Source organism: Gossypium arboreum, chromosome 1 (genome assembly GCF_025698485.1).
Source record: "Gossypium arboreum isolate Shixiya-1 chromosome 1, ASM2569848v2, whole genome shotgun sequence".
Taxonomy (NCBI): Eukaryota; Viridiplantae; Streptophyta; class Magnoliopsida; order Malvales; family Malvaceae; genus Gossypium; species Gossypium arboreum.
The window spans coordinates 16,128,962-16,142,124 of NC_069070.1; the positions used below are offsets into that span (position 1 = coordinate 16,128,962).

General features: G+C 35.1%; 1 protein-coding gene across 1 annotated transcript; it reads left to right on the forward strand.

The window, feature by feature from the left end:
- The first annotated feature begins 6,389 nt into the window (after positions 1–6,389).
- LOC108483406 (transcription factor GTE10-like) lies at positions 6,390–12,705 on the forward strand. Its single transcript, XM_017786785.2, has 10 exons — positions 6,390–8,813; positions 8,918–8,966; positions 9,070–9,210; positions 10,876–10,919; positions 11,053–11,122; positions 11,217–11,297; positions 11,375–11,490; positions 11,586–11,652; positions 11,754–11,884; positions 11,970–12,705. The coding sequence occupies exons 1-10, from the start codon at positions 7,491–7,493 to the stop codon at positions 12,300–12,302; spliced, it is 2,355 nt and encodes a 784-aa protein (XP_017642274.1). The 5' UTR covers positions 6,390–7,490; the 3' UTR covers positions 12,303–12,705.
- The last annotated feature ends 458 nt before the right edge of the window (positions 12,706–13,163 follow it).

Sequence of the window (13,163 nt, forward strand, 5' to 3'; positions counted from 1 at the left end):
ACCACACTGTGAACATTCCGGTCTATTTGGTCGAGCACTGCCAACACTTGCGATAGAAGTGGTTTGAACTTTAGACACTGCATGCTCCTTGTTCTTGTTTCTGCTCGAGAATCCTACTGACACATTTGATCGAGTAGGAAACTCTCTCGATTTCTTGGATGAGGTCTGGTGTGATTTCCCCATCTTTCTTTTCTTTGAGTCACGAGACTCGATGTTACCTCTTCTCTTCTCTTTAGCCAATTCTTCGGCCTTGCAAGCTCTCTCAACAAGTACCACAAACTCCCTCAACTCTAAGATGCCAACTAATAGAAGGATGTCTTTGTTCAAACTATCTTTAAACCTCTTACACATGGTGGCTTCTGTAGATACGCACTCCCGCGCATATTTGCTTAGCCTCACAAACTCACGCTCGTACTCCGTCACTGTCATACAGCCTTGCTTCAATTCAAGGAATTCTTTCCTTTTTTGATCAGTAAACCTTTGGCTAATATAATTTTTACGGAACTCTTCCTTGAAGAATTCCCAAGTTACTCTTTCTCTCGGTAACACTGACACGAGAGTGTTCCAGCATTGGTAGGCCGAGTCTCGTTGGAGTGACACTACACACTTCATGCACTCCTCTGGCATGCACGATAGCTCATCAAACACTCTAATGGTATTTTCTAACCAAAACACTACTCTCTCTGGTTCATCATCAACACTAGCTCAACATTCCTCAGCCCCATTCTTTCAGATTCTGTCCACTGGAGGTTTTTCTCTCCTAACCATTTCTACTCCATGAGGAGCCATAGGGGTCAGCTGAGGAATCAAAGGAGGTGGGGGAGGTGGAGTGTTCAGATCCGCACTAATAAACTCTGAGTACCAAGCATCCATCATACGGAAGTAGGCTTCTCTAGCCCGTCTACCCTGACTCATCGTTACAGGCTCACTTTCAACTAGCACGGTCCCTTCAGCGGGAGCCGGTGCATTACTTTTCACATTGTCCACCATAACTCCGTCGGGATCCAGTTACTATATAAAAACATGATTTATATTCGTCAGTAGTCGTCACGCTATCAAAATATAACTATGTCATATATAGCTAGACTCATACTCACGCTAGGTTAGTCCTAGAATCGACTAAATCATAGTTCTGATAGCACTAAATATAACACCCCTTACCCAAGTTCGAAGTCGGAACAGGATGTGAGGTGTAATCGGACTTAAACATACACAAACATACATTTCCTGGTTATGAAATTTTGTTCCAATTTAAAACTCCTAATAATAACTTAATGCCCCTACTATGGGCCTACGAGGCATCGAATATACTTTGGATATGATTAGGCACGAATTTGTGCACTCTAGGAAACTTTATAAAAATTCAAGCTGACAGGGGCACACGCTTCGTGTGGATGGGCAACACACCCGTGTATCCCATTAACATGGCCATGTTGAAGGCCCGTGTGACTCACATGGCCCGAACATATCAGAACACGCCCGTGTCTCTAGTCCGTGTGAATTTATTTCCTAATTCGAACCCACAGGGGTTCTTACACAGCCTGGCACATGCGCGTGTACCTCACACGGCCATGACATGCTCATGTCTTAACCCGTATCTAAAAACATTGACATTCTATTTCTGACGTTAGCAACCATTTAAGGGCACATGACTAAGGCACACCCCCGTGCCTAGAGGTCGTGTCCTCCACACGGCTAAGAGATACGGCCATGTCTCTACCCATGTGTTTACTACCATGCATACTGACTTGAAATTTAAAGGTGCAGGGGACACACGGTCGAGCCACACACCCATAGGGCAGACCGTGTGTTACACAAGGCCTAGACACACGTTCGTGTGTCTACCCGTGTGGACGATATAAGGCTATCTACCGAGCCTTTTTGCCACTCTGAAACATAATCTAACACCATCCATCATACCAAAGTCCAACATAACATGATTTCTCAGCCAAACAACCATAACTATGGCCTATACATATTTCACATATACTTAAGCAACCAATTTATGCACTTTGCTATCCATGCACTAAAATTCACATGTTCAACCACACCGAAAATTTCATATTCATGAAAGACCTTTTTATATTCATATATCAACTTTCAATATTAGTCATCATTCATGGCCTTATACAAAATGAGCCAAATTCTAAGGCAAGCCAACACATTTGGCTCCAAAACAATATGACATTTAATCAAAATAATAAGGTCCTATACATGCCATATTTAAAATGTTAAAACTAACTATATCAAGTGCTTCAATGGATAGTGTGAGCAATGTCTCCGACATTCTTTGATCCACGAGCTATTTAGACAGTACTATAAGAAAATGGAAAGGAAATAGAGTAAGCACAAAGCTTAGTAAGTTGCATATAAATAATTTACTACTAATTACCATGTGATAATTTACTCACAACATATCATCATTTGCACATATTCAAGAACATGCATAGGCGTAACTTATTCATTTTCACCCATACAAATTTACACAGTACAATTCGAGCTCAATCCTCATAAATATCGTTTAGGTACCTGTACACTCACAACATGGTCATAGCATTTCTCATTCTCAATATAACTTTCAATTTTTTGCTGAACCATTAGAATATTAAAAGATATCTGATAAGCCTCATACGTAAGGTATGAAGTCGATGCCATGTCCCAGACATGGTCTTACACTAGCTCATGTATCAAAGTCGATGTCATATCCCAAAAATGGTCTTACACTGACTATCATGTATCAAGGCCGAAGCCATGTCCCAGACATGGTCTTACACTAGATCTCGTATGTCGAGGCCGATGCCATGTCCTAAACATGGTCTTACACTGACACATCTCATAGCTGATGCCATGTCCCAGACATGGCATTACACTGGCTCTCATCTATCGGTACCAATGCCATGTCCCAGACATGGTCTTACATTGGCTCTCATCTATCGGTTCCAATGCCATGTCCCAAACATGGTCTTACACTGACTATCATGTACCGAGGCCGACACCATGTCCCAGACATGGTCGTACACTAGCTCTCGAATAACCCTAGTATTATGGCACGTAATATCCAATCTATTCCTACAGTTCAACCGGGATTTTACTATATCATTCTTATCATGCAATTCCACAATCACAATTGAACATTGCATGTCATATAAATTTATAGTGCATAAACGCAATATAGTTGAAATATTTACACTCAACTTACCTCGGATTACAAAACGTAGGCGACTAGTCGATTTAATCTACTTGCTTGGCCTTTCCCCGGTCTAGGTTCGGATTTTGTAATTCTTTATCTAAAATAAAAAAATTCACTCATTTAATCACTAAATAATTTTAGACAATCAAAAATTCACATTTTTACAAAATGACCATTTTGCCCCTAGACTTTCACAAAATGACCATTTTATCCCTAGGCTCGGAAATAGATTTTTATCGAATTTCTTCATGTTTTAAGCCTTTTCGATCCATTTTTACTCTTATAGCAACCCAAAATTTCCATTATTTTACAACATTACTATTTATTTACAAATACTACAAACTAGTCCTTTTTAGGTGTTTTTCATGAACACCACTTGACAAAAGTTGTTTATTGAACAACTAAGATTCATTTTCTTCCATAAAATTTCAGCAAATATCATAAATGCTCTCATGGTGAAACTCTAAGCTTTCAACCATTTTGCAAAATAGTCCTCTCAATAGATAGCTCATGCTACATTGGTTGGATCTTATCTTTGGTTAGTTATGCTTGTGTATGTGCAAGTTGGTTGGTTTAGTAATGATGTATTGAAGGTTATGATTTGGTAATGTTTGAACATGTTTAAATAGGCTAATTAGATGAATATTTCTTGTGGTAAGTTTTATGTATGTTCAATTTATTTGGTTGTGGCTTTTAATATTTAAAAGTACAGAATTTTGACCATTTGGTAACTAAGTCTCAAGATAGAAAGACCATTAGAACAAATTCCACTTAATTTTTGCATTCAAAAGTTGGATGTCTCGAGATATATCTATATAGTCTCGAGATAATTGTTCCTAGGTCTAGAGACATATGGCTTTTGTCTCTAGACTTAATTACATTGAAGCTAAATATATTCTGCCCTACTTCAGGTCTTGAGACGAGAACCCCTTTATCTCTAGGCATTCAAACATTAAAGAAAAATAGGAAAACAGGGGAGGTTGGTTAGTTTCGAGACATAAACGACATTGCCTCGAGACACAACATGTAGTGTCTTGAGACATGTTAACTTCAAAGCTAAAAATTCCAAAATAATTTATGACCTGTCTCGAGTCATGGAGACCCTTTGTCTCGAGATATAAATTTGAAATTTGACATTTGAGAGTGGATTCAAATCCTAACTTTGAAAGTAACTCGTATAGCCCGTAAAGTAATGAAATGAAATTAATGAGTGTATAAATACATGCATATGAATTATTTTGATGATTGAATGAAATGTATTTGTGTTATAGTAGCTTGAGTTGCTTTGGCGACGTAATGTGACACCACACATTCGAATCTAGTGACTAGGTCAGATGTGAGGTGCTACACTGGTACTTGAAGTCAGGAATGAGCCTGATGCTCTATTACTTCAGTCAAATTTTGGGGCATCGTTGAATTAAATTAAAAGATTTGGTGACTAAAATGATAATTTTTAATGAATAACAATGACATGGATTTTACTTTAATTAAGTAGAAAACTAATTTTTTTTTTTTAAAATTCCATGTCATATTTCCATTTGTGATTTTAGTAGGAGTGACCAAAATGATCGAACCACGTACGTAGGTGCCTAAATCACAAACTTTTTTTAAGTGCCTAAAATGAAAATTTTTTATAATTGAGTAACCTTATGTATAGTTTACCATAAAATTTATTTAATTTAAATCAAATATATAAATTATCTAATTGAATTTATGTTTAATTAAGTAAATCAATTATTTAAATAAATATTATCTATTTTTTTTTAAATTCAATGAGGAGTTAATGGATTATATGTGTAACTTGGGGCAATATTATAATGACAGGCTGATTTTTTTAAATGTCTATGTAAATTGTTATATTTATATATATATATATATATATATATGAGTTTTTATATTAGTAGTTCGAAAAAATTTAATTACAAAAATAGAGTGAAAATCATATTATTTACGAGGACGAATGATTTTTAACAGTAAAAGTTAGTGTCATCAACATGTCAAATGATACCACCAATAAAAATAATATTTTAATAAAATAAATAAAATAATAATAAAATATTTTAATTATAATTTTACCTATTACCTTTTATTTTATATATTTTTAAAGGCATAATGATATATTCAATCTTCTAATTAAAAAAATCATTTTAGGTATCTATTTAATTTTTGTCTTTTTAGCCCTTTGACTTGTATTTTTGTCAAATTACTTCTAAATGAATTGAAAAATTAACGTTTGTTAATTTTGCTTATATGACATACATGTGAATTTTCACGACATGGAAAATTTAGTTTTTTATTTTTAAAATTTTAAAAATTAATTAAATGTTGATATGTCATCCACGTAACAATCTACGTATATGTCACATCATCAAAATTAAAAATATTAAATTTTCTATTTATTTTAAAGTAATTAAACAAAAAAGTTTAAAAACTAAAAAATTAAATAAAAGATAAAATAATTCTTTTTATATAAAATTGAAAGGTTAAATATGTTTTATGCCTTTAAAAATATAAAAATAAGAAAACAAGTTAAAAGCCACGGGTGAAAAGGGTGCTACCCCTTATCTGGTCATATCCATTTTGTAATTAAAATATTATTATTTTATATTATTTATTTATTTTTATTGGTAGTGTAATTTGACGTGTTGACAGTATTAATTTTTATTGTCAAAATAATTCATTCTTGTAAATAATCTGTTTTTTCGTAATTAACTTTATATATTAAAACTCTAGTTGAATTAATTTCATTTGAGTTTAACTCATAAGACTAAAAACATTTTTAAAAAAATATTATTACAAATATATTTCTATTTTTATATAAAAATCAATAAAAAAACAATGCAAGAGAATGATTTTAAGCTTCCATAAAAATATCATTAGATTACTGTTAAATAAATTTTTATCTAAGTTATTCTCGCCAACTAGTGAATGTGGCATGACGTAATAAGATGGGTTGATGATGAGGATTTAGTTGACAAAAAATTCTAAAATTGGATTAGAGGCCCCCAATTCAGCAAGTGTGGATAAAGTATCGTGAGAGGGCAGTGAAAAGTCAATGCAGAAACGTTGTGGGCGTACTTTCTTCACTCTCCATCAATAACTTCTGACAATTTGTTGAGAATATTTACTCGCCAAATTTAATGTTCCACCTGTCAAATAGTGAAACAGTTAGAAACGTGTTGTTCTAAAATGAGCGAGTAGTTTATATTCAAACACACGAGAGCTTAGTGTAATAATGGGAACTCAAGTAAAATCATCAAAGATTTGAATCGTAACAATGACAGCCGTCAGATCTAGACTCTGACGGTGGATCAGAAATTGTAATGCTACCCGTTGGATTACACGCTAGGATGAGTTCAATAGCGGCGGGAAAAGAGGCCATTGGGCCTTTAAGTTGAGAGGCGAAACGTAAGACCTCGGCCTATCAACGACTACATTCTCTCTCTCTTTCTCGGTCTCTTATTGTTATTAACTTTTTTTCGTTCTTTCTGATTTTGCTCGCGCTTCGAGGCCAAGATTTGTCGAGGAGTTTCAGGAAAGGGGGAGTTTCAATTTTCAATTTCTCTCTCTAGGGTTTCTAATCGGGAAAATCTATCCGTGGCTCTGTTGCGAGATCCAGGTTTTGAAATAAAAGAATTCATGTGGAGACAGATTTAGGGTTTGAGCTACATTTCAAATTTTCCATTTCAACCTCGATTCTAAAGACATAAACGAGCTTAGCGTAGATTTTTCAATTTTTTCTCCCGTAAGTATTGATTCGTTCTTATTTTCTTCAATAATTCTTTCTTTAAACAAATCCTCATCATGCTGTGGATTCATATCATTCATTATGTGGGAAATACGACGGAAAAATGAGTGAATTTTGTTGTTCTTTTTTCCATTGAGCGGCAAGGAAAGGAAAGAAAAGTGTTATAGTTTTACTTGAGGTGCCGTTGATTGGGAACTTAAGAGAAAAGAGTTCATAATTTTGGGTTTTGTTTTTTATACACCGATTGCGATTTCTTTAATTAGGGTTATAATTCAACATTTCATTCTTTGACGAATGTGAATACCAATATCCTGGATTGGTGTATGAATTCTTTTGGAGGACTAATGAACTGCCCATTTTGGAACTTCTCAAGAAATTAGGATTAGTAGATACACTTAACTTTTGTTGCAATTGGAGCTCATAACAAGCGAATAGAGTGTCATTATCCTATCGAATTTTACATTTTGATTCTGGGTTTCAATATGATCAACCATGGGAGATTATAGAACTTAGCGGAGTGGTTGTTATGTGCTGTCATTGGAAGTCAATCTTATGGCACCAGCTATTCCCATAGAGTACACAGGACAGAAGGAATCTGGAAAGTGTTCATTTTCGAGATTGATGGAGAAGTCTAGGAAGCATTCTAAGGGACGGAATTCTTCTAGTTTCAGCCATGATTACAAGCATGCTGTTGAGACAATGGGTGAATCAGAAGGCTTTGGGAGTTCTAGACGGATTTTTACAGAGATGACGGTGTCAGAGGATTCTTGTGCACGGAAAAGGAAATGCATCAGTTTGAATGCCGATAGTTATGATAATTTTGGTGTCCCTATGCAAGTATTGTCTCTGTCTAAAATGTCACGACGGGAAAGAAAGGATATGGGATTGAGGCTAAAAATGGAGCTTGAACAGGTTCGGGTGCTGCAGAAGAAAGTTGGTTCTTTTGGTACAAGTGTTCTTTTATCACCATCTACTGATAACAGGAGTTGCAGTGATGGGAAGAAGAGGCCTCTCCTAGAGAGTGTGCATCAGTCAGTAGAAGTATTGAGTTTGCAGGGGAAGAAACGACCTCTTGGAGGACGTAATGGAGCCTGCACAAAAAAGAATCCATCTGGATGTTCTGAATCTCAGAAGCCTGCTGTGGCAGTGAGTAATTCAAATGCTCATTTGATGAAGGAATGTGAGACTTTGCTTAACCGTTTGATGCAACATAATTTTGGTTGGGTTTTTAACAGCCCTGTTGACGTAGTGAAGTTGAACATTCCAGATTATTTTACTGTCATTAAGCGCCCCATGGATTTGGGCACTGTGAAGAAGAGGATAACTTCAGGGCACTATTCAAATCCTTTGGACTTTGCTGCAGATATTCGCCTTACATTTTCTAATGCAATGACATATAACCCACCTGGAAATGATGTCAACTTCATGGCCAAGACACTAAGTAAATATTTTGAAGTAAGATGGAAAGCTATAGAAAAGAAGCTTCCTGTAACGAAAAATGTTGATGCTGTGCCTTCAACAGCAGCTGCACCTATAGAAGGTGAAACGAAAAGTAATGTTTTACCTTTGAAAAAGAAAAAAATTAACCCAAAAGATGCTATGGACAAGCCAGAGCCCATCAGACAAATCATGACCGATCGGGAGAAGCATAATTTGAGCACAGAATTAGAGTCTTTGTTGGGAGAATTACCTGAAAACATTGTTGACTTTCTTAAAGAGCAGAGTTCTTGTGATGGTCAAATGGGTGAGGATGAGATTGAGATCGATATTGATGCTCTAAGTCATGAAACATTGTACAAATTGCGTAAACTTTTGGATGATTATTTGCTGGAGAAGCAGAAAAACCTGGCAAAAGCTGAATCCTGTGAAATGGAGGTATCCTTATGCATCTATCTCATCCTTTTGTGCCTTTCTTTTTCTTTTATCCAAAATGCAACATTGGCATTCATGATATTGCTTTGTCTTTTCCGTTTTTGTAGCTTCTTAATGAGTCAGGGTTTAGCAATTCATCAATGCAGCCGTGTAAAGGTAATTTACCAACCTCTGTGCATTTTTGGATTTATTTACAGATAGCAAGGTAGCAGTAAACCAAATCATTGCAGAAACTAATATTTCTTCTCTTTCTTGTTAGGTAATGATCAAGTTGATGAGATCATAGATATAGTTGGTAGCAGTTACCGTCCAGTAGCAATAGAGAAGGGGTCAACCCATAGAAATAGCAGATGCAGTAGTTCCAGTGGATCCAGTGGTGAATCAGGCTCTTCTTCTAGTGGTTTGTACAATTATACTGTTGTGAACTTTTCCTTTATTTATTTATTATGCTTAAGAGATCTTGTTTCAAGCAATTGTTGTGTGTTTGAGCATGCTGTTTCTGCTTTATTATTGAAGAAAACTTAAAGGAAATATATGTTTTGGATATGGGAAAATATATGTATGGAAAAAATTCTATGTGAAAGTTATCTCTACTAAGAGTTCTGATTTTTGTTGAGCTTATTCACAATTTTGTAGATCATAGTTTGTCTAAGTCAAGTTGTTTTCTAGCTTGAGATCATTCTTTGATGCTCTTCATTGTTGTTGAGTGGTTGATAAAATGTTCCCATGTTGTTGTTGTGTTTTTTTTTGGTGCAACTCAATGCTTTTGTTTGGTTTCTACTCGATTCTGTTTATTTTTTATATCTATCCTAATGTGTAGAGGACTTGGATTTAGGGGTGAGTATTCGACCAAGTCAAGTCGAATCGAGTAAAAAAAATTCGAGTCAGTCGAGTTGACGAATCATATTTTAGCAACCGAACTCAATTTGAATTTTTTTCGAATCGAATTGAATCGAGTGAAAAAATTTCAAGTTAAGCCGAGTCGAGTTAATGAATCATATTATTTATACTCAATGTTGCATTTATATGTACCGATTATTTAACTAGTAGACGAAGTACAAGGTTATTTAAGTACATAAACAATATAATTGTTTTAACTTTTAACTTAATGAGTAAATATTTATCAAAACAACATAATTTTGCCTTTTAACTTAATAGTTTTGAATTTTAACTTTAGAAAAGGTAAATATTTATCAAAACGACGTAGTTTGGCCTTTTCTTATCCGGATTTTCGGATAACTTGAATTGTGTAATTCATATTCGAGTTAAACCAAAAAACTTAATTTTTTATTCGAGTTGATCCTAATAACTTGATTAACTCAAATAACTCGAACTATTAATTCAAAATTTGAATTTTTATCGAGTTTTTCGAATCGAATCGGATTTTACTCACCCCACTTGGATTAGAACTTAATCTTTAGGTATTTGGCTTTTGCCTTTTTCCTTATTGAAGATGACTCCCAAATATATCTCTCTGGAAAATGTTCATTGATGGAATTGAATCTATCAATCCTTTTTCAACAGTTAAGTCTGCCCATTTGCAAACATATTCTATCATTGTAACATGCTTACCTATCTCTGCTGGCTGGTTTATTTTATCTCGGCTGGTCTTGATTCCCTTAAATTAGAATAGGGTGAAACTATGGAGATGAGTCCTGAAACTTGGGAATACAAGATGAAAGAAAGAAACGGGAATAGCTTTTGAGTAACAGGCCAGCTTTGTTTATGATAATTTGTTCACCGTGTGGAACTTTTGACTGAAACTCTTGCCATCAATTATGCAATTTGTTATCTTAGTTGTTTATGCAAATAATAATGGTCACCATTTTTCTGATTTTTAGAGTTTCTCTAGTTAGAACCATTTTTGTTAATTTTTTGCTTGAGATTTGATGCCCGCTGCCTACTTTCTATTCATGTTAGTGATGCAAGTTAAATTGGGGACCATCTAAAACAAGCTATAAAATCACATGTTATGAGGATTACGTGGGACATGCTTCACAGCAAATGTAAACTTGTGCCGTTTCTTAACATACTGTAATTTTCATTTTGTACTTTTCTTTTTCAGATTCAGATTCTGCTAAGGCTTCTGTTCCATTTAGTTCTACAAAGGTATCTCTTTTTATAATTTGGAAATTCCAAGTGTTTTTGTAAATTGAAAACGAATTTCTTCTCTGCTGTGAGTGTATTTGAGACACAGTGCATCACAATTCTAATATTTATCTTTACCATCCTTATGTGATAGGAAAATTTTGAATCAGGAACAAATATGGAGTCAAAGAACGGAAGTGTTGCTGTTCCTGATGCTGGAAATCGTAAGTTTTCCCATTCTTTTTTTGCACATGTATGCCTCTGGAAAATCTATTTTGGGTCAATATAAAATATGCCTATTCTTTTGTGCTCATACAGAGTCTTTAAATGAGTTGGGTCAAGTTGAGCTAAACTCTCATGATAAGTCTAGTGCTGTTGAGGTACAATGCCACCAAGAGGGTAAGCATAATTATTAGAAAGGCTCTGTACTGTTACAGTTGGGGCATCATCTCACCCATAATGCTGTAATATTATAGAGGAGAGTGCTCCATCTGAGAGGCAAGTCTCCCCCGAAAAGCTCTATCGTGCAGCTTTATTGAGGAACCGTTTTGCTGACACCATATTAAAAGCTCGAGAAAAGGCGCTTGAAAAGGTTAGTACAGAAGCTTGATTCAGTTATTCTTACATGCCTGTATGGGGAAGATGGTCAAAGCCCCATTGTTTCATTTCTAACTAGATTGAGCACAGGGTGAGAAGGGTGATCCTGAGAAACTGAGGATGGAGAGGGAGGAACTTGAGAGGCGACAGAGAGAAGGTTAAACTTCATATTTTTGTTGAATGCTTCCTGCAAGTGTAGATTCTTTTTCCCCCTGAATATCTGAAGAACTATGATTCTTTTTCCTTTTACCTTATTAGAAAAAGCGCGATTACAAGCAGAGGCTAAGGCTGCTGAAGAGGCTAGGAGAAAAGCAGAAGCAGAAGCTGCTGCTGAAGCCAAAAGGAAGAGGGAGCTGGAGAGAGAAGCTGCACGTCAAGCACTCTTACAGGTAAATTGGATATGTCAGTTTCTCTTTGTAACCAATGTGGTGTGTCCTTGTCTTAATGCCACTGAGAAGTTAACCTGCTTTGCAGATGGAGAAGACAGTGGATATCAATGAGAACAGTCAATTTATACAAGATTTAGAAATGCGGTTCGCAGATGGAGAAGACTGTAGAAGTAATCCCCTTGAACAGCTAGGATTATACATGAAGGAAGATGATGAGGATGAAGAAGATGAACCTCCCCAAAGTGCTCCAGAGCCAGCAAACGATATAGATGAAGGAAATCTCTGGGGAAGAAGTAATCCCCTTGAACAACTAGGATTATACATTAAGGTCAAAGATGACAAGGATGAAGAAGCAGAAGCAGCTCCTCAAACTGCTCAGGAGCCAGTAAATGATGTAGAGGATGGAGAAATTGATTGATGGCTATTCTCCCTCTGCTTGTTTACCATGGGGGTTCTGCAAAATTCTGATGATGGGTCACTATATTTCGCTCCCTTTGACAGCAAGAGCACAACCATGGGGAGAAATGAAGAACTGCAGAAGCAAACATTATCCTTCAGCTTTGAATGGTTATTTGGCATAATATGGATGGATTTGCCTACTGTTTCGCGGATCTTGTGATTGACTTTGCTTTTGGATTGTGCTCGAGGAAAGTCTGTTTTTTTTCTTGTTCATCTTCTTCCTTTTGAGGATAATCAAGTAGAAGAATCAACTTCCTGATCATCAGTTGGGATCAGCTAAGTGTACTATAATAGTTGTTTAAAGGTTCTGGCCTTTTTGGTACTAAAGTGGGATAATAAAAATCTTTTTTGTAGATATTAAATTTATTCATCTCATGTTTAGCTTTGACTCTTTTTCCCCCCTTTTCTGAATCAACAGATTAGATAGGATCACTGACTTTAGGCATCCCTTCATTTATGCAATTAGATGTTTTCTTCTCTTGCCAAAAAAAGAAATTATAATTTATGATGGTTAGATATTAAATTTTGAATTTTAAAAATGGGCATGATGAAAATTCAATTTGATCTTTATTCTTTTAGTTAAAAATAATTCATAACTTTTTTTGTTAAAATGTTGAATAAAACATTAAATTTTAAATATATATTTCATGTTTGTTTTTAATTTTATATACTCATATATATTAAATTTATTTTTATAATATTTTTATATATTTAAATTATTTGTTGATGTGACATATAAGACAAATAATGTCAAACCACATGTGTTGTCACGCAAAACATCATTAAAAATGTAAATTGATAAAAGATGTAAATATTGATA

What these genes read in the sequence shown, in the direction of transcription:
- LOC108483406 (XM_017786785.2), top strand. Translation starts at nt 7,491, where the DNA reads ATGGCACCAGCTATTCCCATAGAGTACACAGGACAGAAGGAATCTGGA. An exon ending in TGTTCCTGATGCTGGAAATC is followed by an intron (nt 11,123 to 11,216) that starts GTAAGTTTTCCC and finishes GTGCTCATACAG; the next exon opens with AGTCTTTAAATGAGTTGGGT. An exon ending in TGAGAGGCGACAGAGAGAAG is followed by an intron (nt 11,653 to 11,753) that starts GTTAAACTTCAT and finishes TTACCTTATTAG; the next exon opens with AAAAAGCGCGATTACAAGCA.